Source organism: Mytilus californianus, unplaced genomic scaffold (assembly GCF_021869535.1).
Source record: "Mytilus californianus isolate M0D057914Y unplaced genomic scaffold, xbMytCali1.0.p SCAF_1, whole genome shotgun sequence".
In the NCBI taxonomy this organism is placed as follows: Eukaryota; Metazoa; Mollusca; class Bivalvia; order Mytilida; family Mytilidae; genus Mytilus; species Mytilus californianus.
The window spans coordinates 109,318,128-109,343,734 of record NW_026262581.1 but is presented as its reverse complement, the minus strand read 5'-3'; the positions used below and the strand labels follow the sequence as shown (position 1 = coordinate 109,343,734).

General features: G+C 32.8%; 1 protein-coding gene across 1 annotated transcript in view; it reads left to right on the top strand.

Moving 5' to 3' along the window:
- LOC127730226 (uncharacterized) overlaps nt 1-22,257 on the top strand; it is a 30,741-nt gene extending 8,484 nt beyond the window's left edge. The window contains exon 2 of the mRNA XM_052238519.1: nt 21,180-22,257. Coding sequence (XP_052094479.1) covers nt 21,191-22,219 — 1,029 coding nt within the window. The 5' untranslated portion in view covers nt 21,180-21,190 and the 3' untranslated portion in view covers nt 22,220-22,257. The remainder of the gene's footprint in view (nt 1-21,179) is intronic.
- Nucleotides 22,258-25,607: the final 3,350 nt, after the last annotated feature.

The following is a 25,607-nucleotide window of genomic DNA, read 5'->3' as shown; positions in this document are numbered from 1 at the left end:
CTTTGCCTCTTTCATAATAGGATATAGCTTTCGTCTCCTGTCCTCTATTTCTTTGGGGAATTGTTGCTTAATGCCGTATCTTGTGTTTCGTAGCCTGTATGCATTATCTAAAACGTACTGTAGGTCACAATGATATAGGAAACGTGCTAATATGGGTCTTCCGCCACCTTGATATCGTCCAAACCTGTGAACGTTCCCGAACTCTATTTTATAGTCAATGCCTAGTTCGTTGTTAAGAAAACACCGGAGAAGTTCTTCGGTGTTTTCATCTCTGACGTTATAAAGCCCGGTAAAAACAAGATTGTTCTTCATGGAGCGGCACTGAAGGTCGAGCACTTTTTCCTTCATGTTTTCAAGCTCTGTTTGGCAGTTGCATTCTTGTCGCTGGTCACTCAATTCTGATAAATTTTTGAATAGTTTATTTATACAGGCTTTTGCTTGTTCGAGTTCCTTTGAGTTTTTCTCGGTGACGATTTTGTTTCTGTCGCATCGAGCTTTAACATCGTCAAATAGGTTCCCTATCCCTTGGACATTGGTTTCAAGTTCCTTTACTTTGGTTTGACATGTTTTTAGTCCCTGCTCGTTAGTTATAACCCTGCTGGTCAAGGATGTTATTATATTTTTAAATTCACCGAAATTTTCAATCCCCTTTTCAACAACTTGCAATCTTTTATCAATACTCGATACCAAGCTAATAAGAGTGTTCAATAGTAAAGGTACGCTTAGATCGTCTCCATTGCCTTCAATAATTGACCTACTATCTTCCATTAGTTTACGAGTCTCGCTTAAAGCCATTATGTGTATTGCGGATATGTGTAAACACTAAAGGGCATAGTTGAATATTAAAGTCCAAAGTCCAACTTTGATGAACTGGCCAGTAGCGCTTTCAAATACGTTATATTGTTCAATCTTAGTGAGTTGTATTCGTTACGTGTAGGTGTTATGTACTATTTTGGTGATGTCTATGAAGGATAAACAATTGCTGTGAAAAGAGATAAAGATTTACTTTTCTTTGGCTTTCTTCATCCGAAAATAAAGTCCGTTCGATATCGATTCCAATCATATATCACATATCTCCATAGCAACTTCGATTTTGCTACATTTTCAATATTTTGTACTCTGATAAGTTTACACGTCCATCATTCTTAAGGGCACATAACTCTCTTCTATATCAAAAGTAACAAGTAAATAAGGAGCTACGGGAAACCGAAAAAAACCAAGTTGTTGTTGGACACTGCTAGAAGTGTCATGTCCCTTTATGTATAAGGTCTAGTGCTTAGCGAAAACTTCCTGAATTTATAGCCACAATTACTATTCTCGGACAGATTATCACTATAAATACATTTTTACTCCAATTGATATGCAATTACCTAATTTTTCTTCTTCTGCTTAGTAAATCCTTCCAATCCTTTCTACTTAAATTTTCTGTGAAGACAAAAAAATTTTAAAATGTAAAATCCTCCATGTACAAATCAGACAGCAATTGATACATACAACACTATCGTATGAAGCAGGTTCAATATAGACATGTACAAAACAGAAATATCGATACATAAAACACTCGTACGAAGCAGGACCAACATAAACGTGCACAACAGAGAGCAATCGGTACATACAACACTATCGTACGAATTAGGTACAAAATAAACATGTACACAACAGAGAGCAATCGATACATACAACACTATCATACGAAGCAGGTACACCATAAACATGTACAAAATAGAGAGCAATCGATACATACAACACTGTCGTACGAAACAGGTACACCATAAACATGTACAAAATAGAGAGCAATCGATACATACAACACTATCGTACGAAACAGGTACACCATAAACATGTACAAAACAGAGAGCAATCGATACATACAACACTATCATACGAAGCAGGTACAACATAAACATGTACAAAACAGAGCAATCGATACATACAACACTATCGTACGAAGCAGATACAGCATAAACATGTACAAAACAGAGAGCAATCGATACATACAACACTGTCGTACTAAGCAGGTACAACATAAACATGTACAAAACAGAGAGCAATCGATACATACAACACTATCGTACGAAACAGATACAGCATAAACATGTACAAAACAGAGCAATCGATACATACAACAGTATCATACGAAGCAGGTACACCATAAACATGTACAAAACAGAGAGCAATCGATACATACAACACTGTCGTACGAAGCAGGTACAACATAAATATGTACAAAACAGAGCAATCGATACATACAACACTATCGTACGAAGCAGATACAGCATAAACATGTACAAAACCGAATCGATACATACAACACTCGTACGAAGCAGTTACAAGATAAACATGTACACGTACATTTTCATGGTTATATTACAAGTATGCTATAATGTTTATAATGCAAGTACTAACACTGTTTAAAAAAGCTAATGATTATAGCAAAAACATTATCTCATTGATTCAGTTCAGGATTAAGTAGAGTTAAAAGTTACATTTCACACAAAACATGTTGAAAGTTAAAGCGCAGTTTCATCTCCTCACACTGTATTCGTAGAATAAAGTAAAAAGTCAATTTCATCATGCGACATGCATACATTAAGTTTAGGATCAGTTCTAATTTAAACAAATAGTTTAACAAATTATTAGAATATATTAGAATTTCTTGCTGTTAGTTGGATGGGAAAACTTAGGTGATACTAGAGATTTCCAATAAAATGACATACGTACCTAACTCGACGTACGCACGTAACGGGACCGGTTATTGCTAACCTATTAATTTTGTTAAAAGCGTCATTCAAGTTTTAACTAAGTATTCCTAAACTATAAAACCCATTCAGGATAAATTTTATCAACATGAAGTATTTCTAAGATGATGAAAAACGAAAGAAATCATGATATTTATATATCACGTGATTATTGAGATTCCCGCCAAAACTTCACTGTCATAAGACCACGTATATACACGTATCTTTACCTATCATACGATTGATTGGAGTTGTCTTTCATGGTTTTGACCATGACTTTGTTTTTCGATATACTTTGCTAATGAACCTTTTATTATTTAATATTTGACATGCTTTTATTTGTCGTTATCAGATTGGTGTCCCTTTTTCCTTTCGTCTCTTAATGTTTTATAATATTTAATTTCCTAGGGTATTTATTATATGACAGAGATTTTTCAAGCAATTTCAGAAATATCGAATTCAAAGTGTTAGTCAGAATTTGTCTCTGTTAAAGTTGATAACTGGGATTGCATCATACTTTATTAAGCATCATTTCAAACAATATCTTCTTCTGCAGTTAATCTTGTTTATTTACAATCTCCGATTTTTTTCCCAAGGGAAAACGTTCGACAAAGGAATGTGTATATTTATAAATAATTAATACATGTCTTGTACTTCTTTAAATTTTAATAGTTGACATACACTTTTCTTTCAAATAAAAGTCAACTAACATTAAAAAAGAAGAATTGTGTAATTAATAATATAATGATATATGTAATGATATAAAACAAAAAAATGGCGGACTGAGCATGTCGGTATGAGTGAAGGTCTACTCATATTGATCAATTTGGATGTGTTTGTGATTATATTTCAACATAATTCTATGGTGATTTGAACCAAATATGAACATTTGTGACATTACTAGATCTAAATGGGAAAAAACAAAAGGAACAGGAGTGATAATAGCAAAACAGGTTTGACTCCACCAAACAAAACACAAATAAATATGGCGTCACCCTATCACCAACAACAACAAAGTTTTTCTAATGTACTGAGTCAAGCTCACGATACGTTATATACTAGTACACCAATGAACTCTCACACAACGCCACTAACGGGAGCATTTCAACAAAATTATCACAACCCTACGAATCATATGAACCAGACCTTTGAATGCCCGAACCCACAGATACAACAGTCATCGCGTTGTTCTCCTAATGCTGGTCCAACTTCTAATCCCGGCTATCAACCTCCACCATTACCTTCATTCCCATCATTTCCATTATCACAAACTGATGGGGTTCGTTCAGATATAACCATGGAAATGTTGTTCTCAACAATTAACATTATGAACCAAAGATTAGAACGAATAGACTTTGTAGTGGGTGATAAACTCTCAAAACTAGACAAAAAACTTGATGATAGATTCAACACCATTGAGACGAAAATTTCAAACTTACACCAAGAAATTGACTCTATAAAGAAAACTCAAAATGAGCATGCACAAATTTTGGAAAATGAAGAAAAGCACCATTTTGAAATTGCTGACAGAATGAATTTGGTAGAAAATTACACCGAAGAAATTGATACCGAAAAAAATCAACTAAAAGAGGAGTATTTAAAACTACAAAGTCACTCGATGAAATACAACCTTATATTCGGCGGTATTGTACAAACTGATGAGGAGGAAAATACTGAAACTGTACTCAAAAACTTTATTAAAACAGAACTTGATATTCCTGAAGCGGATGAAATCTATTTCCAAAACGTCCATAGATTACGACCCCGACGGGACGGAAAACCGCGTAATATTATCGCCCGATTTACTCACTATAAGGACCACGAAAGAGTTAAAAAAGTCGTTCCGCAGAAACTTAAACTAAAACCAAGATTTACAGTTAACCAGCAATATCCCACTGAGATCAGCAACCGTCGTCAAAAACTGTTACCAAAACTAAAGGAACTCCATAGGCGTAATATCCGGGCATCATTAGTGTATGATCAGATTATTGTAGACGGTCAACCGTATGATCCAGCCCGTGAAGAGCCTCGCAACTCAATACACAGTAATCAGACGGGACACCGTTAGGATAACGCATCAGACAGTCGTAGAGACGTTACGCACGTTATTGCGTCAATACCGTGTAATCAACCAGTCCACACTAATAAACAGCTTTTCTATAAAATTATAACAGTGAAGTTATATAAATTTTTTATCCATAGACTAGACTAGTAAAAACTATTCCGAAAAAAAACTACAAACTGTTTTATCATATTTCACAATAGTCTAAAATAAGGACAACATATTGACAAAACGTCCAAAATATGCGTGTCAGACGTAACAGACTATACGCATAATAACTTTAGCAGGGGTGTTTGTGTTCTTCAAAACAGTGTTATATCCGCGAAAATTCGAATGAATGATATGCTTTATATATAAAGTATAACAATGTTACTGAATATGCGTTCCTGTAACAACCAACGTTATTTTTTGGCAAAAACAAAAAGTGTCCATTATGGTCAGATTTAGGAAAATCTTAAGTTATCAAAATTTATAGGTTTCAAAATGTAAGATTATATGAAATTTCGTTTGTGTAAATTATGCTCACAAAAGTACATATATAGACCATTTCAAAATCGAATTTTTGCAGCACTCACACCACATATAAAAAGGCAACGGCTTCTGGCAAATGTCTTGCAATATGTCCAATGTCGGATTTCGCCGCTTTTTACAAATAAACTGTCATTTGCGACGTTATTATTGAAAATTGAGATTTGTTGCATGCTAAATATTGCTTTTCCGTAATTGTACTTTAACTCTACGAAACAGCTACATACTTTTTGATAATTTGCGTAGTCAAAACGACTTCGTTTTCAAAGAAATGAAATGTCTTGCAAGTTTGTCCACTGGACGATTTTCATACGTTTTGAACGTTGTAAATTCGAGACGCTATTTATGGTGGATCATCTGTATATATTTCTTCAGATAAAATTTTTTTGATAGTCAGATACTATCAAAAAGACCACAAAGTATTTAAAAAAATCCGATGCCTGGGGTTGTTCGTTTAGATGAGGTTCTTTAGTTGTGAAAAAATTGTGTATTACGAGAGGATAAAAAATAATCTTTTTCAAATTTTCAAATTTGGGGAGCGTAAAACTGCGATTTGTTTTATTTCTCTGCAATAAGATTCATATGTATAGAACTTGAAAATAAAAATAAAATTGGACCTGAAGCGTGGCTATATACCTCTCCATATCATACAAGGCTTGTAAACATATGAGATGAATATAATTAACCTTTTTTCTGACAATCGTTTCATCTCTTAATCTAATTGTTCCGTTATTAAAGAAAGTACCCGTTTAACTTGTAATTCCCGACAAACATTTTTTAATTAAATCAAAATATATATCTTCTTCCTTTTCGGATCAATATGGGGAAACATTGCATTTTATTACCTTTTATGTCAATTGGTCTCTGGTAGAGAGTTGTCTCATTGGCACTCATCATACCATATATATCTTCTTTTTCATATAGACTTATGCATTACCCAAATACGATATATTTTGTTGTTTGTTGCTTACGTTACTTTCAGTGGGAAATATTTCATGCATATTCAGTACAACAAACATTAAGAAGTATCAATATTGATGTGCAAAACAGAAATTGCAAGCGAAATAAAAAAAATATCCCCAATATAATCATGATAATCATTAATCGCCGTAAAACGTAAAAAAATGACGTTACCATTTGAGACGCAATATCGTGCGTAACGTCAGAACGTTAAATAACAATGTGAATAAACTCAATATCGCTTACCTTAATGTTTGCGGTTTAAAATCAAAATTGTTGAATCCTGACTTTGATAACTTTATTAAAAAACATGAAATTCTGGTGTTTGTAGAAACTAAAACTGATGATTATGATGAAATTAAATTACCAAAAGATTATACTCTATTTACTAAGAATAGACAAAAATTTAAAAAGAAATCTGGAGGTATCATTATCATTTATAAAAAGAAACTGTCAGATATTCTTAAATTTATTAACTCTGAATCTGAGTTCGTTCAGTGGGTAGAAATTTTACATGGAAATTTTGATACTGGTAAAAATATCTTACTTGGTTGTGTTTATATACCTCCAGAATTCTCCAGATATTCTTCTGATGAATCTTTTTCAGAGATTGAAGATGAACTTATTCGATTTTCAAATACTTCAAAAGAAGTAGCACTGATTGGTGATTTTAATTCTAGAACCTCTATTGATAGTGATCATGTTATACCTGATGAAAATTTACTAGAAATTTTACAGGTAGAAGACAATGTTATAAATGAAGATATTTTTTCTTATCTTTTGTTAGAAAGTAAAAATATTCCTCTACAAAGATACAGTTATGATCAAGGTAGAGTGAATAAATATGGTACTCTTCTTTTAGAACTATGTAAAAGATGTGGAATTTTTATATGTAATGGTCGTATTTTTTCAGACAAATTTATAGGTCAAACTACATGTAAGGACTGAGCGTAGTAGATTATCTAATTGTATCTCCTCACATGTTTGACTATATCTCTGAATTTAGAATAGATGAGTTTAATCCCATGTTTTCAGATGTCCATAACAGTATATTTTTTACATTGTCATTCAATACTGATAGTAACTACACTAATAAGGCGAACACAGAAAAAAATACAGGTAACACAGAAACTCACATCAAATGGGACTGTAGAAAAGCAGACGAATATTTTCAAGCGTTATCCAGTGCCTCAGGTAATTTACAACAGATTGATCACGTTTTGAGTAGTATTGACACAAATAATGTTACTCCTGAAAAGGTAAACGGTCTAGTTGATGACCTTGGCAATGTACTGTTAGATACGGCAGAAGGTGTACTAGGCAAGACTAAAAAAAGACCGGTTTATCCCGACCGCAAAAAAAACCCATGGTTTGATAAAGATTGTCAAGACAAACGTAATGAGTTTCACAAGGCTAGAAACTTATATAGCAGAGCGAAATCAGGTGTTAATAAACTGGCAATGAATAGTAAGGCCAAGGAATACCGCAAGACACTTAACATTAACTATCAGCAGTATAAAGAAAAATGTTCGGATGAACTGAGAGCACTATCAAAAAATGACTCTAAGGGATTTTGGAAGACACTTAAAAAATATTCTGGCTACAAAAAAGACAATCCCTCTATCAGTATTGAAGCATTTCATGAATATTTTAAAAACATGAATGCAAGTGACGAAGAAGATCTTGATGGCATTGACATCAATGCGTTGTGTAGTGACCCAATTTATAATGAAATTTTAAATGGCGTCATTACGGAACAAGAGGTTGTGGATGCCATTAAGAACTTGAAACATGGCAAAGCCTCTGGTACTGACAGGATACTGAATGAGTTTTTAAAAAACTCTCCACCATTTTTGATATGTATTTACACTAAACTATTTAATGTGATATTGGATACAGGTATTATTCCTGAGACCTGGACAGCAGGAATAATTATACCAGTTTTTAAAAATAAAGGTTGTCCAAAGGATCCAGATAATTATAGAGCTATAACATTAATTAGTAGTATAGGGAAATTATTTACTTCCATAATCAATACTCGATTGAATTTTTTTGCAAATGAAATTTCACTTATACATGAAAATCAGGCTGGTTTTAGAAAGGGGTATTCAACTGTAGACAATATTTTTGTACTTCATGCACTCATAGAGCTGTATTTCTCATTTGGCAAAAAACTTTTTTGTACTTTTGTAGACTTTCGGAAAGCATTTGATACGGTATCAAGATCTGGTTTATGGGGAAAACTTCAATTGAGTAATATCAAAGGGAAGTGCTTCAAAGTTATTTTTAATATGTACCAAGGAATCAAATCATGTGTAAAATATAATGGATGTCAGTCAGATTTTTTCCCCTGTTTAGCAGGTGTAAGACGGGGGGAGAATTTATCGCCTTTTTTGTTTTCAATTTTTCTTAATGACCTAGAAGACTACTTTAAGAGTCTAGATGGGATTCCACTAGTAACTGTAAAAGAAAAGTTTCAAAGTGAATTGCACATATTTTTTGAATTATTTGTTATATTATATGCAGATGATACTGTAATTTTATCTGAAACAGAAGAAGGTATGCAGCGATCACTAAACATTTTTCAGTTATATTGTGAAAAGTGGAAATTAGAAGTAAATTTAAATAAAACAAAGGTTATGATTTTTAGAAAGAGGAAAAGTAAAAAGAAATTTAAATTTTTATTACAAGACAAAGAACTTGAGATTGTTGAAAAATTTTCTTATTTAGGTGTTATCTTTAAATATAACGGTACTTTTTTAGATACCAAAAAGAAACTTATTGATCAAGCACAAAAATCGATGCATTTTATACAAAGAATTGTTAGAAACGAAAACATTCCTATAGATTTGCAACTGAAATTATTTGATTCCATGATAGAACCAATTCTTTTATATGGTTCTGAAGTTTGGGGTTTTGAGAATTTGAAAATTATTGAACAGATGCATTTGAAATATTGCAAAAGAATTTTAAAAGTTCGAAATACTACACCCAATTTTATGGTGTATGGAGAATTGGGAAGATTTCCTCTGCAAATTCGAGTTAAATGTAGAATGATTTCGTATTGGTGTAAAGTTGTAAACAATAGTAGTAAACTTAGTAGTGCTTTGTACAGGCTGATGTTATCATTGAAGAATCATGGTCATTATGCTTTCAAATGGATTGATTCTGTAGAATCAATATTTAACAACACTGGTCTAGGATACATTTTCATGAATCAAATTGGCTTTTGTGATAAAAATTATCTCGACCGAATATTGAGTGATCAGTTTATTACCTCATGGTTTGGCGATATAGAAAATTCATCTCGGGGACAATTTTATGGGACATTTAAAAAGGACTTTGGATTAGAAAAATATCTGATCAGACTATCTGAACAGAACAGAGGGTGGGTAACTAAATTAAGGACATCGAACTTACGTATTTCAATCGAGACAGGCCGTTGGCAAAATATACCTAGACCAGAGAGAATATGTACATTATGTCATAAATTTGTTGGTGATGAATTTCATATTTTATTTGTATGTCAACATGATTCTATTGTTAATTATAGAAACCAATACTTACCTAGATATTATACTATTAATCCGCAATACATTAAAACGGAGGGATTATTGTCCGTATGTAATATGGAAGTCTACAAACGACTATCATTATTTATTAAGAAAATTGCTTGTTTATTCTAAAATATTTACAAATGTATTTCTATGTGTTTAAATAGTACTGCATGCCCATTTCGTCATTCAATTGTTTATGTATTATACTTTGACCTCATGTTACACATTTATGTGTCTGAGCGTTATCAATAATTCTTGAATCTTGAATCTTGTAAATAAATGTGTACACCAATTCGTTATATAGATTGTAATTTGGAAGGTGTGATTTATTAGCAATTGATGACTAATCTGCATATAAACATTGACCGCTGTGGATAGTAAAATATCAATTAATAGTTCATAGTAATTGGCTAAAAAAATGTCCTGTCCCAGGTATCTCTGATTAAAAGTGGACGAAAATGCCAATTTATATACTTGTTACACTTTTAAGACAACTATATTGCCACTTCAGTCTTTACAGTAATTTTCTTTTTAACACGTACTTTTAATAAGTAAGGCTTGATATTGTCATAGTTGTTTTTGAATTAAGACAACTCTTTTTAATCCAACTAGAAGTGAATTCTAAAAAGTATCACATATTGATTGAGTTAAGCAAAAATGTTTAGTTTCAATTTTTGTCTCGCATTAGAGGTATATATTTATATATAAAAGTTAAAATCTACGACATATCCATGCATAGGATCACCACTGAAGGTGATTTACGGCTGAAAACACATTTTATATCAATAATTACTTTGAATATGTATATATGTGTAAACCAAGCTCTCTGAAGGAAGGTTTTTACAGGTTGTTCTTATTTCGTGCTGTTGCACCACTGTCCAAGGCTTAGGGGGTGGGGGTTGAGCACTCGTTCTTTATGTGTCTGTCCCATGTCAGGAGCCTGTGGTTCACTTGTTGTCGTTGGTTCATATCTGTTATATTTGTTTTTCGTAACTTGTTTTGTTTTAAATCAGGCCGGTAGTTTTCTCAATTGAATTGTTTCATATTTTTCAAGTTGGTTCCATTTATAGTCGACTATACCGTATGGATTTTTCTCATTGATGAAGGCCGTACGGTTGCCTATCATTGCTTACATCAACTTCATTTCTTATTGGCAACTATGCCATATCTCCTTATTATTTTTTTTAACTAAATACGTTTAATATTCTCAGGTAATTTAACATTTAAGAATAAGCTTTCAGTACCTGGGAGTACTTGAAGATCGGTACTCTGTGTCTTTTATCATAAAAATGTGATTGTTTTGGGCTTAATTCAATATTGATTAGTTGAGCTATTTCCAACTGAATTTTACAGGTTTTTTTTTTTATATTGTGCTGTTACACCAGAGTGTCGAGCGCTGGTGAACGCGTTTAATCAGGCCAAATTTTATATTGGCTTTCCCAAGTCAGATGCTTTCAATTCAGTGGATGTCGTTGGTTACTTTCTGTCATTTTTGTGTTAATTTTACTCTTGTAAAACTGTTTATTTTCGTTTGAAAAGTTTTCATTTTTCAAAGTCAATGCCTTATATACTAGTATCTGATAATACGGTATGAGTATTTGCTTATTGTTGACGACAGCACGAGCCACTGTAGTCGTAATTCACACAATTTGGACTCTGTTTGATAGTTTGACCCCAGGAGTGTAAGGAATAAATCGACAAAAGAATGCATGCTAAGCATACTAATGGTTGTGAAGAGAAAATTAAAAATATTTGTTGAACGGACAGACTGTCGGACGAACAGACAGGATGATTGTAATATGAGTGCGGGTACAATATTTTGTCAGTGTATGTATCTTAGATGCTAGTAGTAAGGAAGTCTGGATCAAAACGGGGTAATCTCTACTTGTTAAAAAATATTTTTTACTATTTAGAATATTAATTGCATGCCTACTGGATATCAGTACAATAGCAAGTCACAAGGATAATGGAAGCTGTGGAACACCATTTTACAATAAAAACTAAGCTTTTTGATACAAAGAAACAAGGAAAAAAATCAAACAAATTATGCAACAAAAAGTGATATCAAAACAAAACAAGTGTTGCTAGAATAATAATATATGCACTTTATATGCACTTAAAGCATAAAATATATGAACAGGTTTTTATTAAATATGGAATTGACTGGTAGCAGGCCAGCCTCGATTACGGGTTCAATTATTTTGTTGGACAATTAGATCCAGCGAATCGCTATCATTTCATCATCCTTAATATATATGTAATATTTGTCGCTGGATATAAGACATACATCAGTATCATCATCATCATAAGTATTATAGTTTGAGGATTAATCTTCGTCGTATAAATTATAGCTTGTAAGTTTTATAGCTTGAGGCTAAATTCTTGTCTGATATTTTAGCCAATTTATGTCGAGAACTTATTTTATGCATGCATCTCTTTGCTACATAATTTTTATAAATGTCCAATTTAAAGCCAATAGAGATCATAGAAGTATGTTTATCAAATGATCATGTCTACTCATAATTAAAACAGTAAGAAAGGGATTGACTCGTTCGACTAAAACGAAGCACAAAAACAGCAATTACTAGTATTTCAAAATAAACTCCATGTACCGATCTTAGAGTATTAACAGCTACTGAACACTATCTTAAAAATAACTACAACTAATAAATACAGAATAATTATGCAGTCTAGAATATTAATCAATTATTTCGTACTGTTACACCAGGCCCGTTAACATGTTTAACCCCGCCACATTATGTATGGATGTGAGTGTCAAGTAAGGAGCCTGTAATTCAGTGGTTATCATTTGTTGCTGTGCTTTCGTTCATTTTTTTGTACATTAATTAGGCCGTTAGTTTTATCGTTTTTGTTGTTTTACATTTGTCATTTTGTGGCCTCTTATAGCTGACTATTCGGTATGGGCTTTGCTCATTGTTGAAGGTCGTACAGTGGCCTATAGTTGTTAATTTCTGTGTCATTTGGTCTCTTGTGAAGAGTTGTCTCATTGGTAATCATACTACATCTTCTTTTTTGTACATATCGCAAATTAAGTAAAAGAGTACATAAACACTCTAGAAAAGCAAGACCTTGTGTCATTTCAAAAGCACAGAGTGTCTGTAGGACCATTAGTGTTCATAACTGTATAGCAGATTATATGTAGTTTCTATAAAATGTAATGATAATTTATCAGTAAAAGAAACATAATTATTAGTTAGTGGGATTATATATAACTAAATAAATGAATATTTATATTAAAAGAAACATCAGAAACAAGAATATGTGTACATTAGATTACACGCCAGTATCACATTTCCGTGTTAAGTGAGCTCTAAATCCAGGAAAAAATCCAATTCAGTATGTAGTCTTAAACTTCTAAATCTCGTGCGAGATGTCTAATGTTCAAACATTGTTGTTTTTAAAACGTATTTATCAAAGTCAAACGACAATCATTTATTTTTTTTTTTTTGGTGCTATACAATTTGTGGTTATGGCCGGATCCAAGATATTTGAAAGAGGGCGTAGTTCCCGATAATTGAATTTATACTGCCGAGCGAAGCAACGCGAAGAAATATTGGACGATTTTATACTAAACATTTGTATATAGATAACGTGGAAAATGTGAGATGTTCAAAATTACTTGGCAATCGAAAGGGGGGAGTACGCCCTCTACCCCTGTATCTGCGAATGCACGTTTAGGTATACATGATCAAAACCTCGTCCCATGCATTATTATAGTTAAAGACTAAAAAGCACTTTTTGATAAATGTATCAATGATATGAGTTTCTGCCCACGTCAAATTATCTTGAATTAAATTAAAGAAAAAATTTTTTTTTTAAAGTTAGTCGCGTACACCTTTTACATTCGGGTGTGTTGGAATCCACTTTTTAAACGTTAAAACTTATAAAAACAAAAAAAGAGATAACCTTCTCGCTTCGGATTTCATTATTTTAATATTTTCATGCTAAATATTTACTTGGTAGTTTTTTAAATTCATATGTTGTGAAGAACTGAAATATGGGTCAAGTGAAATGACAAGAAATGATGGGTGTATTTGATTACAAGTTGCTAGCTTACTTATTCCATTAAAAATTTGTTTGTCAATAGAATCATTAAAAATTTAATAACAAAATATTTAAAGATTAAAAAAATTAGTTGGGGTTGATTTTTACATTAACTCTATATCAGCAAAAAATGCGTGTTCAAAGAGCAAAATATGCATGCAGTGTATGCTCCCCTCCGTCATGCTTCGATGCAATAGGACGATATACGTCGAGTTAGGTCGGTTATGTCGAGTAAAGTCATTTTATTGGAAATCTCTATTAAGCTCAATTTTTAACGTTAACCATTTTATGTGTCGAGCTGGGGACAGTCTATCCTCCACATTTATTTCATTTTCTTTAATTTCTGAACTTATTATTCCTAAATGTTTACTTTGGTTGGTAGGTGTTACACAGGTAGTGCATAGGTAGGTCCCAACGTAAGTTTTTCTGAATCAAGTTCAAGTTCCTTTTGTTTGTTGAAGGCCTTACGGTGACCTATAGTAGTTGCAACTTAGTCATTTGATCTTTGGTGGATAGTTTAGTTGTCAGTCTGTAAAATAAATTATTAAAATTTTCATCAATTTTAAGAGATTCAGTGAAAAGAATTTGTCTAACATCATTTAAACAGGAGAATATAAAATAACAAGATTTTCATCTTCAACGGTATTAAAACAACTAAAACAACATCTATCTTCCAGTCGCAAATTGTCATAGGTCCCATTTTCCAGCCTAATAGGAGCCACCACACATCTACATTCTGTAAAGCCACTTCTATCACTAAAAGACATTACCAGTTTATAGTAGGTTTCAACAACATAATCGTGTTTAAAACTAGCATACGTTTTCATCTTGTTCCGCCCATAATCCTGTCTGGAAGGTCATGGATTATTAATGCTTTTTCATTCATCAATATATCTATCAAACATTCTTGACATGACTGTATAAAAGTCTGTATCAACAAGATGCTTTTGATTAACATTAGTTATTGGTATTGCAAAAGTAAACCCACTCAAGTTCAGTCAAATGTTTTTTAACCATGAAATTCTAATTTTTAACAATGTTAAGTTTCAGACTGACCATTTAAATATTTTCCTGTTAATACTATCTGGCCCCATGTCTATCCTATCAGAGGCAAAGGAATAGACTTTAAAATTGAGGGGGAAAAGGGGAGGTCCTGAAGTGACAAAAAACCCAAAATTAAAATAAAAAAAAAGTTTTCTGCATTGTCTTATCTAAAAGTCTATCTAGAAATTAGTCAATGTCCTCTTTCATTTTTCATTTTATATTTTCAATATTGTTTAAATTGAGATCCCCTAACCACACTGTGGCGGATCTCAAACGACTGACTAATACCATCAGTGACCACAACACTGTTTGGTCTGAGAGGAGAGAATCACTCGGGGAAAGATTTTGTATAAAAGAATTAAAAACGTTGGCATCAAATGGGATCAATGGAAAAGTATTATAATACTTCAAATCGCGCAGTGCTAAACACAGCAGCTGGATGTGTTAGTTTCATTTTGGATTCATACATAAGCAGACCCTATTGTAAATATTTAATTTGCTTGCATTTTTATATTTTAGTTACAAGCGTAGTTCGGTTTTTAATTTATATTACGTTTAAAAAAAATTTAAAGGCCAATCAGCATAGAATGATAACACTCCTTTTACATCATACTGATGAAGGATATCTGTTATTCGAAATACTTATTGATAATTTGTATTTCATGAATATAACAAGATGTTGATATCATTATAACATGGTCTGCCTTTGAGTAATCTTCCCCGACCCTTGACGACTTCTATGAGAGCAGGAACTGAATATTAATGTTGTCGGAAGACTAGCTGGTTATAATGCCGCGCTGTTGTATTGCAGCATTGCTGCCGGTGTTTCGACAATTGCTGCGGTTGTAGTGACAAGCCGGGATCGACTGACACCTCTTAAGTAGAGGTACGCATTTTGGCTTTTATTCGAGCTTATATAGCAGTATGTGCTGATACTATTGCAACGTAACTTTCTTAGTTATTAAAGCCAAATATAGTACTGTCCAAAAGTAAGGCTATAAATTGTTAAGTTGTTTAAGAACAGATATTTATATTATGCCCAAAGTTATATGATAAACGTTGACCTGCTCATGAGGTTAACTTGATTCATAACTCATTAGAGATTTGTTCTATCAATAAATTGTATAGAATTCATTTGTATTATATAATCTTTGTAATGATAAAGAAAGTGTCTGAGCAGAAGACTTAAATTATTAATGAAAGTACACAGCTTTACGTTGTTATATTGCTATTGTTCCCTCTAAAGGTGAAGTAATAGTCCCCAACCTAGTTTGAAAGAAAGTTATATCAAACATTTTGTCACAATATAAATACGTAACGAATACAATTCTTTTATTAAGCTACAAGATATCTATAATTAGTGTAAGTGCTTGTTCCCCCATTGAATAACGTAAAACAAAGTAATTTTTAAATGGCACTTGTATTTATCTAAATTTCCAAGTGTCGTCAATTTTTTTTATATTTGTTAAAATTTCATCAACATTTAAAACGATTTGGTAAAGATATTTGACAAAATAATACACATTCAATTCAGGCCTATTCCTGGCAAGATTTTCCGTCAAATTATACAATTTTTTTAGTATTTCTTAAACATCAAATGACAAACTATAAAGGTATTATCTAAATTGCGCTTTTTGTCTTCTACAAAACCATCACTCTGTTTTCTAAAGCTATATATAATTTCATATCTCCCAGTTTCAATCCTCAGTGGGGCTACACCATTTCTAAATTTGGTGAAAGCGCTTCTGTGACTAAAAGGGAGAGCTGTTTTACAGTATTCTTCAGGTTCAAATTGTCTTTTTAACAATTTTTAATTTCGTAGCTTATTGCCACCTTTACCCGATAGAGAGTTATTAGATTAATGTTCTAATTCATATATTCAAACGAACACAAAATAAACTCTACATCTTAATATAAGACCAGCTCGCTTGACAAGTGTGCAGCAAAGCTTCGAAAAATAAAGAAAGGACGAAAGGTACATAGTTCAATTCCAATATTATTAGAAACGGATACTAGTAGTCTCTAACATAACGTTCTTGGCTGTGTCATTTTTTCATCGACCTTGTTTTTTTTTAACAATCTGTCCTCTTATAACAGCCGCTGTCCCTTTTGAACATATAGACTATGCAGTCCAACCTTTTCACTGTCTAAACCGATATTCTGCAAACATGAAAATAGTATTTCCCGAGTTCTCGTATATGACAACGGACCTGTACGTCTAAGAATTATTAAATTTGAAAAAATACGTAGATCTAAATATAAATTCATCAGATTTTGATACTAGTATAGTACTAGCTAATTTGAGAAACCGTTCTAACATAATAACAGGAAAAGTCACAAAATTAGTTCTAGAAATAACGTCTCTCCCTTCTCTATAAATGTCTTTTTTTACTCTTCACCAAATACAAATTTACGTGTGTAGAATAAATTGTTACGTCGATGCCTCTCAAATAGCTAGTTCCAAGAAAAAAGTTTTAAAAACCTAAACTGCTTTATACGCACATACAAACAGTTTTCAAATCTTTAGGATTACTATTTAGTTGACCACATGTAAGTATGACAATTTTTTGCAAAATATCCTGGTGTAATTGGATCTTTTTTAGTGATTAAATGTCCTAATTTTCTCTGCATTAGCAAATATGTAATTAAATCAGAGTTACAATGATTGTTAAATCCAGCCAGTTTGTGTGCCCAGCTGATAGCGTATATAACTTCATTTATCTCGCTTGCCGATTTTGCATTTGGTGAAATGTGAATCAAATACTATGAAACTGTGTAATCTGATGATGGTAATGAAGTAATATTATGTAATTTAGACCACTTACAGGAAGCATTTAAGGCATACTGGTACTGTTTGCAAGTGTTTAGAAAACGTGAGCTCAAGCAGTACTCTGGTAATCTAGCCTTAATTCAATGTAGAAGTTCATCATGAGATATTCTGTATCCATCTACGAACTCGAAAAGTATATGAAAAAATATTAACTTACTGTTCGTTGTTAATTTTTCTGTGTTTTTATTATTGGTGATATACTGGTTGTGTTTGAGTAGTGAACAATCCTTTCGCCAGTGACAAATTGCTTACAGGTATGGCACATGTCATGTTGGGACACTGCTCATGCCGCCAGCTGCCGACTCGAAAGGGCAGCGGATTCTGACGCTGGTACTGATTAACATAATATTGATATTAGGAGCTGTTTCAATAGGAGCTGGCCTAGAAGTTGTCTTAAAGGGATGTGAACGACGGGATTTATCTTTGATAGTAGCTATGGCCCTGGACTCCGCTGACGGATTTTTGTTTAATATTCGGAATAAGAAGCAAAGATATAAGATTCGTAATCTCTAACCGTAGCCCAAACCGACTGAAGTATATGTTATACGTATGATGGCTTGTTTCTGCCCTAAACCTTGTCTATGAGGTTTATAATGATACGATATACCTTCGTCTCTAAACGGAGAACATATATAGCTATGAATCTTGTTTATCTCAGAAATAACTTCTTCGTTAAATTTGCGTTGAATTTTATTGCCCTCGTACTTGAATTTTAACGAGACTTATTTTAGCTTTCTGGAAATAAAGTCCTGCTCACGGACCAAATTGATTTTAGATCAACTTGTTTAAACACGCTAAAAAGTCAAATGTATCGGCCATATCGAGGTGCTATTCTGCTATATAATAACGACTTTGTTATTATTTCCACTTGAAATGTGTGAATGCTCAGTCTTACCTTCAGACATTGGACTTCCTTCTCTAAATTCTGAAATACTGAGGTTAAGCACAGATTACAACTTTGCTGCGCCGAAATCGAACCTTGAATGACAATATCTTAAAATCACACACGCGCCAGAACTATAACACGAAATGTTCAAATATCATGATTAGTTTTTACTCAATCAATGAAAAACATTTAACCTATTATATACATTCAAAAAGTGTATTAATTATACACATTCAAAACGTGTATTAATTATACCACAAATACACGTGGTAATGATAGCATTCCGTACATAACTTCAATATAAACACTAATTATTGTAAGCAACATTCTTTGATATCATTTTCATGGTTTTAATGACTTTGTTAAATATTTGTTACATTTTCTTCAAATAAGCCCAGTTTCTCTGAAAATGGAAGAACTGGAATACATTTTTATGGTTGAGCGATAATTATATATATTTGCATACAGGCTTCGTGACTAAGTCAGTGTTTTAATCATTGTAACTACTGCAGGTGTCGCATCTCCTAAAGCTTAGCCCATTTGTCCCTGCATTGATTACATGTTAACAGTCAGGATTCTCAATGTCAATATTATCTCCACATTACGCCACCTAAGTGTTTCAATCGCGAAAACGGAAGTCATTGTATAGGCCTATAGGGATGACGCGCTTCTACCCGCATAGCAGGCTAAATTAAAATATCACCATTACGATCCTTACATGACAGTTGTATTTTGAAAGACAAACGTATCTACTTGCTATTAAGCATCATTTAGTATACTTTTATGCCTTTTGTCAACTTAAAACTTATGTCTGATCGGTTGTCAAGGTGAATTTTCGAACGTTATAAAAACAACCAAAAAAATCTAATTAAATATTTCGTGGATGGGCAAACTAAAAATTTCAGAGGCTGAAGACTAACTGCCATAGATAACCCACACAAAATAAAGAATTTTTCTTGGAAGTTATGCACAAAAAAGATCCACTAGTATTAAAAGTCTGTTGTCAAGTGGTTTTAGTAAAAATTTGTTATTCAAATACGCCTACTCTGTTGTTATGAGTTTTGACTCATTAATAAGTTATTTTATTATATATTTCATTTTTTGTACTGTTAAATTTTCAAAGTTACTAGATCAACATGTAGCCTAAATTTATAAAAGTAATGGATTCTGAAGCGAGATGCTGTATCAAATATTTTGCATGATACGTTTTTAAGACAACTCAAAAACGCGCCTGAACATAAAAAAAGTGTACCCGGCTTTCTCTATTGATGAGATAATTGCCCATTTTTAAGATTTTTTCACAAAAAACTTACCAGGGGCAGAGATGCAAATAAATGCTTTAAAATATCAATCTTTTATCTTCCCGCGGATTTTTTTTCTGCGTAATTTGTGCTTATACACAAAAAAGATCCAACCTTATTTGCACTCACCTTAATCGCCTGTTTTGTGAACATATGTCTTTACTTTAAAAGTTTACAAATATCTCGAAGCTCCATACTATAATTTATTAATAAGTAAAAACACGTATATTAGATACCCCAAAAAAATGTATTCTAATAAAACTACATAAATGCGATTATGTTCTTAGTTCACGATGTTCAAACGAACATAATATATTTATGTGCTTTGCTGTTATTTTCTTGTACCCCCCCCCCCCCCCCCCCCCATTTCTGCTCTAGACGGACTCATATTGTATATATCTATATAAATAAGACAAGACTATTTCTGACCACGGTGACCATTTCCATTTATTCAACATAATTAACATAATCAATTCTCTATAAATGTATTTTCATCAAACAATAATGTCCTAAACACCGCTGCTAAAACACTTCACCGTGTCAAATCTATAAAAATAAACATTACAAATCAGTATACTAAAAATACACATTCACTGCACATGTCTTATAAACATTTAACAATAAAAAAAAATTGTCTGCAAGTCGAGTGGTCACCGCCCAGCCTTCGATAAACTTAAAACCCGTTTGCAATCTATTAAATACCCTACTAGTTTGCATAACTAGTTTATTCTCTTGTAAAACAAGAGACTAGCCATACGCATACCGCACAAGTTAATTCTAATCAAAATCTGCAATTTCGATCAAGCTGATAGCTTGTTTCTTTCTCAAAAAACAACACGGGTCATTTTTGCCTATGAGAAATTTTACAAGATAATGCGATGAAAAATTAAAAAAAAAATCTATTTAGATACCCAACATATCATCATATAATATGAGAATTTGAAATAAGATACAGATTCATGTTGTGTATAAAGTTACGTAATTTTACATTGTGTTCTCGAAAATGGCATCTAATTTCATCGAAATTGTACACCCAAAAATACAGTCTGTTTTTTATTTAAAGAAGCAGTTGTTATGATATTTCGTACTTAAATTTCAGCGGTTATTGAGGTTGGATGGACTTAAATACTTAGTTTTTGTAAGTAATACATTTCACAAGGATACTGTGTACTTTCTCATTAGATTATTTTTCTCTTGTTTGTTTACAGGTGTACAAACGATGCAATATAGGCAAAGACTAGGAATAGTTATAGTGTGTTTAGGTATTACGATGCTGTTTTCTGTATACTCACAGTTGTCAGACTATTTTACTTATAAATTAGTTAAAGTTAATTCAGATGCTCCGTATATATCTGGTTCATCTTCAGCTTATATTTCGAACTTATTAACATCAATTGAATCAATAAGGAAAGATTGTGGTCCGTTGTGTGACACTTCACGAACAGGGTTACCTGGACCATTTTTTGATCATATATTAGCAAACGTTAATTGTACAGCTTTGTTTAAAAATAAGTATATTGATATCGGCCATGGATTACCTCAAGCACCAGGACAGATACCGACAGAATTGATTGACGAATTTACAATGAATGGACGAATACATTTGAAGAAGTATTATCTAAATCAACAGTATTTAGGTCAAAAAGATAAAAAGCTTGTTTGGAGTGAAAAACTTATTGAGGATTGGATTGCCCTTGCAAAACGAGGTCAGTTAAATGGCAATTATGGAGCTATTGAAACAAATGCCTTGCGTGATGGACTACAACATGCACCGAATATAAAAGGAGGACGTGTTTTAGTGATAGGCTCAGAAATTCCTTGGGTTGAAGCATGTGTATTGGAGGCAGGTGCCCGTGAAGTAGTGACACTAGAATATGCGGAAATAGTATCGGAGCACCCTCTTGTTAAAACAATGTTACCGTATGATTTCAGAATGAATTTCCTTAATGAAAAGATGGAACTATTTGACGCTGTTGTGACGTTTAGCTCTGTCGAACACTCCGGGTTAGGACGATATGGTGATGCACTTAATCCTTGGGGAGATATTATCGCAATTGCAAGGGCCTGGTGTGTTACCCGTTCAAGGGGGTCGTTGACTATCGGTGTACAGTACAACTTCTATGATGAATTCTTACGGTTCAATGCAGATAGATGGTATGGGAAAATTCGTTATCCATATCTCACAACAAACTGGAAACAAATATACCGAGGGGAAGGTTATCAGCGTGTTCATGTGTTCACAAAATGACATTTATTTTGTTCAATAAAAAGGTATTGAGAAACAAACGGGAAAACAATTTTGACTGCCACAGCAAATATAGGGAGAGTTAGATAGGGTAGGAAATTAAGTCTCAATATCGTTTCTTAACGAATGATGCCTGGCTTCAGTCTTTTTGCGCCAACTGCTATTTTTAAGATATACCATTGCGCAAAATTTTATTGTTCAAAGGTATCAATTTCACCCCAGCACAGAATTAATTTGCGCTAAATTACATATATGATGTATGCTTACTTATGACATTATTTTTGGTAAACTGTTTCATATATCAGTCCTCAGTAAACTATTGCATCCGTAGTATACCAGGGTTAACTTATGAAATAAGTTTTAGGATATTTTACAAGAAGTCGAATTCGTTACATATAAAGCTGTTTAAGGAAGTTCGCTTGTCATGTTTTGGAATTTTTGTCAGATTTTCGGAATCCTCTGGTTTTATCTATTTGAATGCCTTAAAATATTTTGCCCATTGACCCCCATTTTTCTTTTTAAAAATCTTTCACATGCATAATTATAAGCCATCTGTAAAAGTCTTATAAAATCTTAATTATTTTTTAATAGTTTTTGAGAACTTTTACTTGTCAATAATAAAACTATGAAAAGTCAAGAGAGAATATTTTCCCGCCAAAATTTCAATGGCTAATATCTCGAAAACAAGCACATTGACCTATATTTTATTTTTGTTCTTTTTGTTCCTTTATTAATCCCTTATCAATATATACTAGTGTTATTTTGAAACTGAGTAGCGAACTTCCTTAAAGTAATTCCAACATTTGTATTGTATAAACCACCACCTACATTAAAATAAATACACACACACACACAGAGCTAAGAAACACACATAATTCGGAGAGAAAAAACAAGAAACATTTGCCATTGAAAAATTGCAGAAGTATGAAATTAATAATTCCTCAGTTGGACTATGTTAAAATAAAAAAAAGAAAAGAAAACAACACATAATAATTTTAGGCATCCGAGGCGCTTTTCTGGACTTACCTTCATCAGGAACGCTCAATTTAGACAAATCTAAATATTTGAAAGCAAAGGATGTATAAGTATTGAAACGAGTGAAAAGCTATATGGCCAAAAGTGATCTAATAATAATAGCCAAATCCATCTAGGGTCAACATTTCCTGAGAGAGTTGGAACTTTAGTTTCTCAATAATTTATAAATTTATAAACGGACAATTTAAGAAATGTTTGTTATAAATCAAGTCAATACCGAGCACTGACTACTGAGCTGATGATACTTTCGGGGACTAATAGTCCACCAGCAGTGGTATCGTCTCAGTGAGCACTATAAAATATAACACTGTAATGTGTGTTAATCTACAAATTTCAACCTTCAATATTATCATATTGTCTGACTCTAGATGGCATTATTTTTATACGACCGCAAAAAATTTGCGTTCGTATATTGCTATCACGTCGTCGTCGTCCGAAGACATTTGGTTTCCGGACAATAACTTTAGTTTAAGTGTATGGATCTCTATGAAATTTAACCAAAAGGTCCAATACCACAACAGGAAGGTTGGGAATGTTTTTGGGGGTGATGGTCCCAACCGTTTAGGAATTAGGGGCCAAAAAGGGGCCCAAAACAAGCATTTTTCTAGTTTCAGGACAATAACTTGTGTATAAGTATTTTGATTGCTCTGAAATTGTACCACAAGGTTTAATACCATAAGTAGAAGGTTGGGATTCATTTTGGGGGTAATTGCCCAAACCGTTCAGGAGTTAGGGGCCTAAAAGGGGGCCAAAACAAGCATTTTTCTAGTTTTCAGTTTGTGTATACCACATTTTACAAAAAGAAAATCTCTTCAAATATTTTTTTTTTGGAGTGTGGGGGGGGGGGGGGGGGGGGGGGGGGTAAATAAAAATTTTTTTTTTGGAGGGGAGGGTCAATGTTTTTTCCTCAAGATTTAAGAAATTATCAATTTTCCAAAAAAAATAATTGGGGGTCACGATTTATTTTGCTAATTCTTTGTATATAGTCTGAAAACAGCTTTACTAAGTATTGCGCGACAGCACAGTGTATTGCACAACAGCAAGAAATCTTCAATTGAATATAAATCAAATCATATAACCAATTTCAAGTTCTTTGACTACATTTATTCTGTGTCAGAAACCTATAATGTGTCAAATATTTAATTACAATCCAAATTAAGACCTGTATCAAGCTTGGATATTGTGTCCATTTTTGCCCCAACTGTTCAGGGTTGGACCTCTGCGGTCGTATCCAGCTGCGCTCGGCGAAGCACATTTTTTTAAAATGTGTTTCTTAATGACTTTAAATTATCTTAATTCTGCATTAAGGGAAAAAGAGGACAGGAAGAGTCATAATTATGAGATAATTTCATCGAAGAATTCGTGCAATCGTACTCTCTATTTTTTGGCGCATAGGATACTAGCTATTTGGAAAACTGGTGACGCAAACGTATCATTTGCAAAAATGAGTTAAAAATTTCTCTCCATTATTAAATTTAAATCTCTTATCATACAATCACAACAGTATTTGAAGGTCTACTTTTATGGTTTAAGTTAAATGTTTACCTAAATTTCAAGCATTTACTCGTGTGCAAGTTAAATTTTGAGTGAATATTCGACATCTTGTTGAAGTAGCATGAAAATAACATAGCTGTTATCGAAGTTTTTATTACCTAATATTTGAACATCTATCCTCTTTTTAAGATAATTTCTTTATTCAACCATGTTCAAACATTTAAATCGGTGATCACAGATCGAATGTTTCTCATTCTTAATTTCCAAATAATTTATTTCCTAGCCAAAAGAAGCAAAACGAGCTTTTGCAAGCCTTAAGTGTGGGTCATATGCTGTCCATCGTTCGTCGTAAAAATCTGTGCGTGCATGTCAAAGGCCAGTAGCCTGTAATCCAATGGTTGTCATTGGTTACCATCTTCAATATTTCTTTCCGTGTAAAAAAGTATAATAAAAATACCGAACTCCAAGGTAGATTAAAAAAGGGGAATTCCATAAAAACAGACAAAATCAAACGTTAAACTTTATCAACCAAAGGAACGAATTAAAACAACTATCATATTCCTCATTTGGTACAGGCATTTTCCGAAGAAAATGGTGGTTAAACCCGATTTTATAGCTAGCTTAACCTCCCACTTGTATGACAATTGTTTATAGTTCCCTTTTTTGACAAAATACGGTGAGCAACCCAAACAGGCATAATAGGTAAATGTGACAATAATTGGAATCCAGCAGCCAAAACTGTATAAACATACATTACAAACATACAACACAACTGATTAAAAAATTCGAAAAAAACACACAAATAAATCTAACCAAGACGCTAACAAAAAAGTTGTTGTAGTTGATGGTAAATTTGACAAAG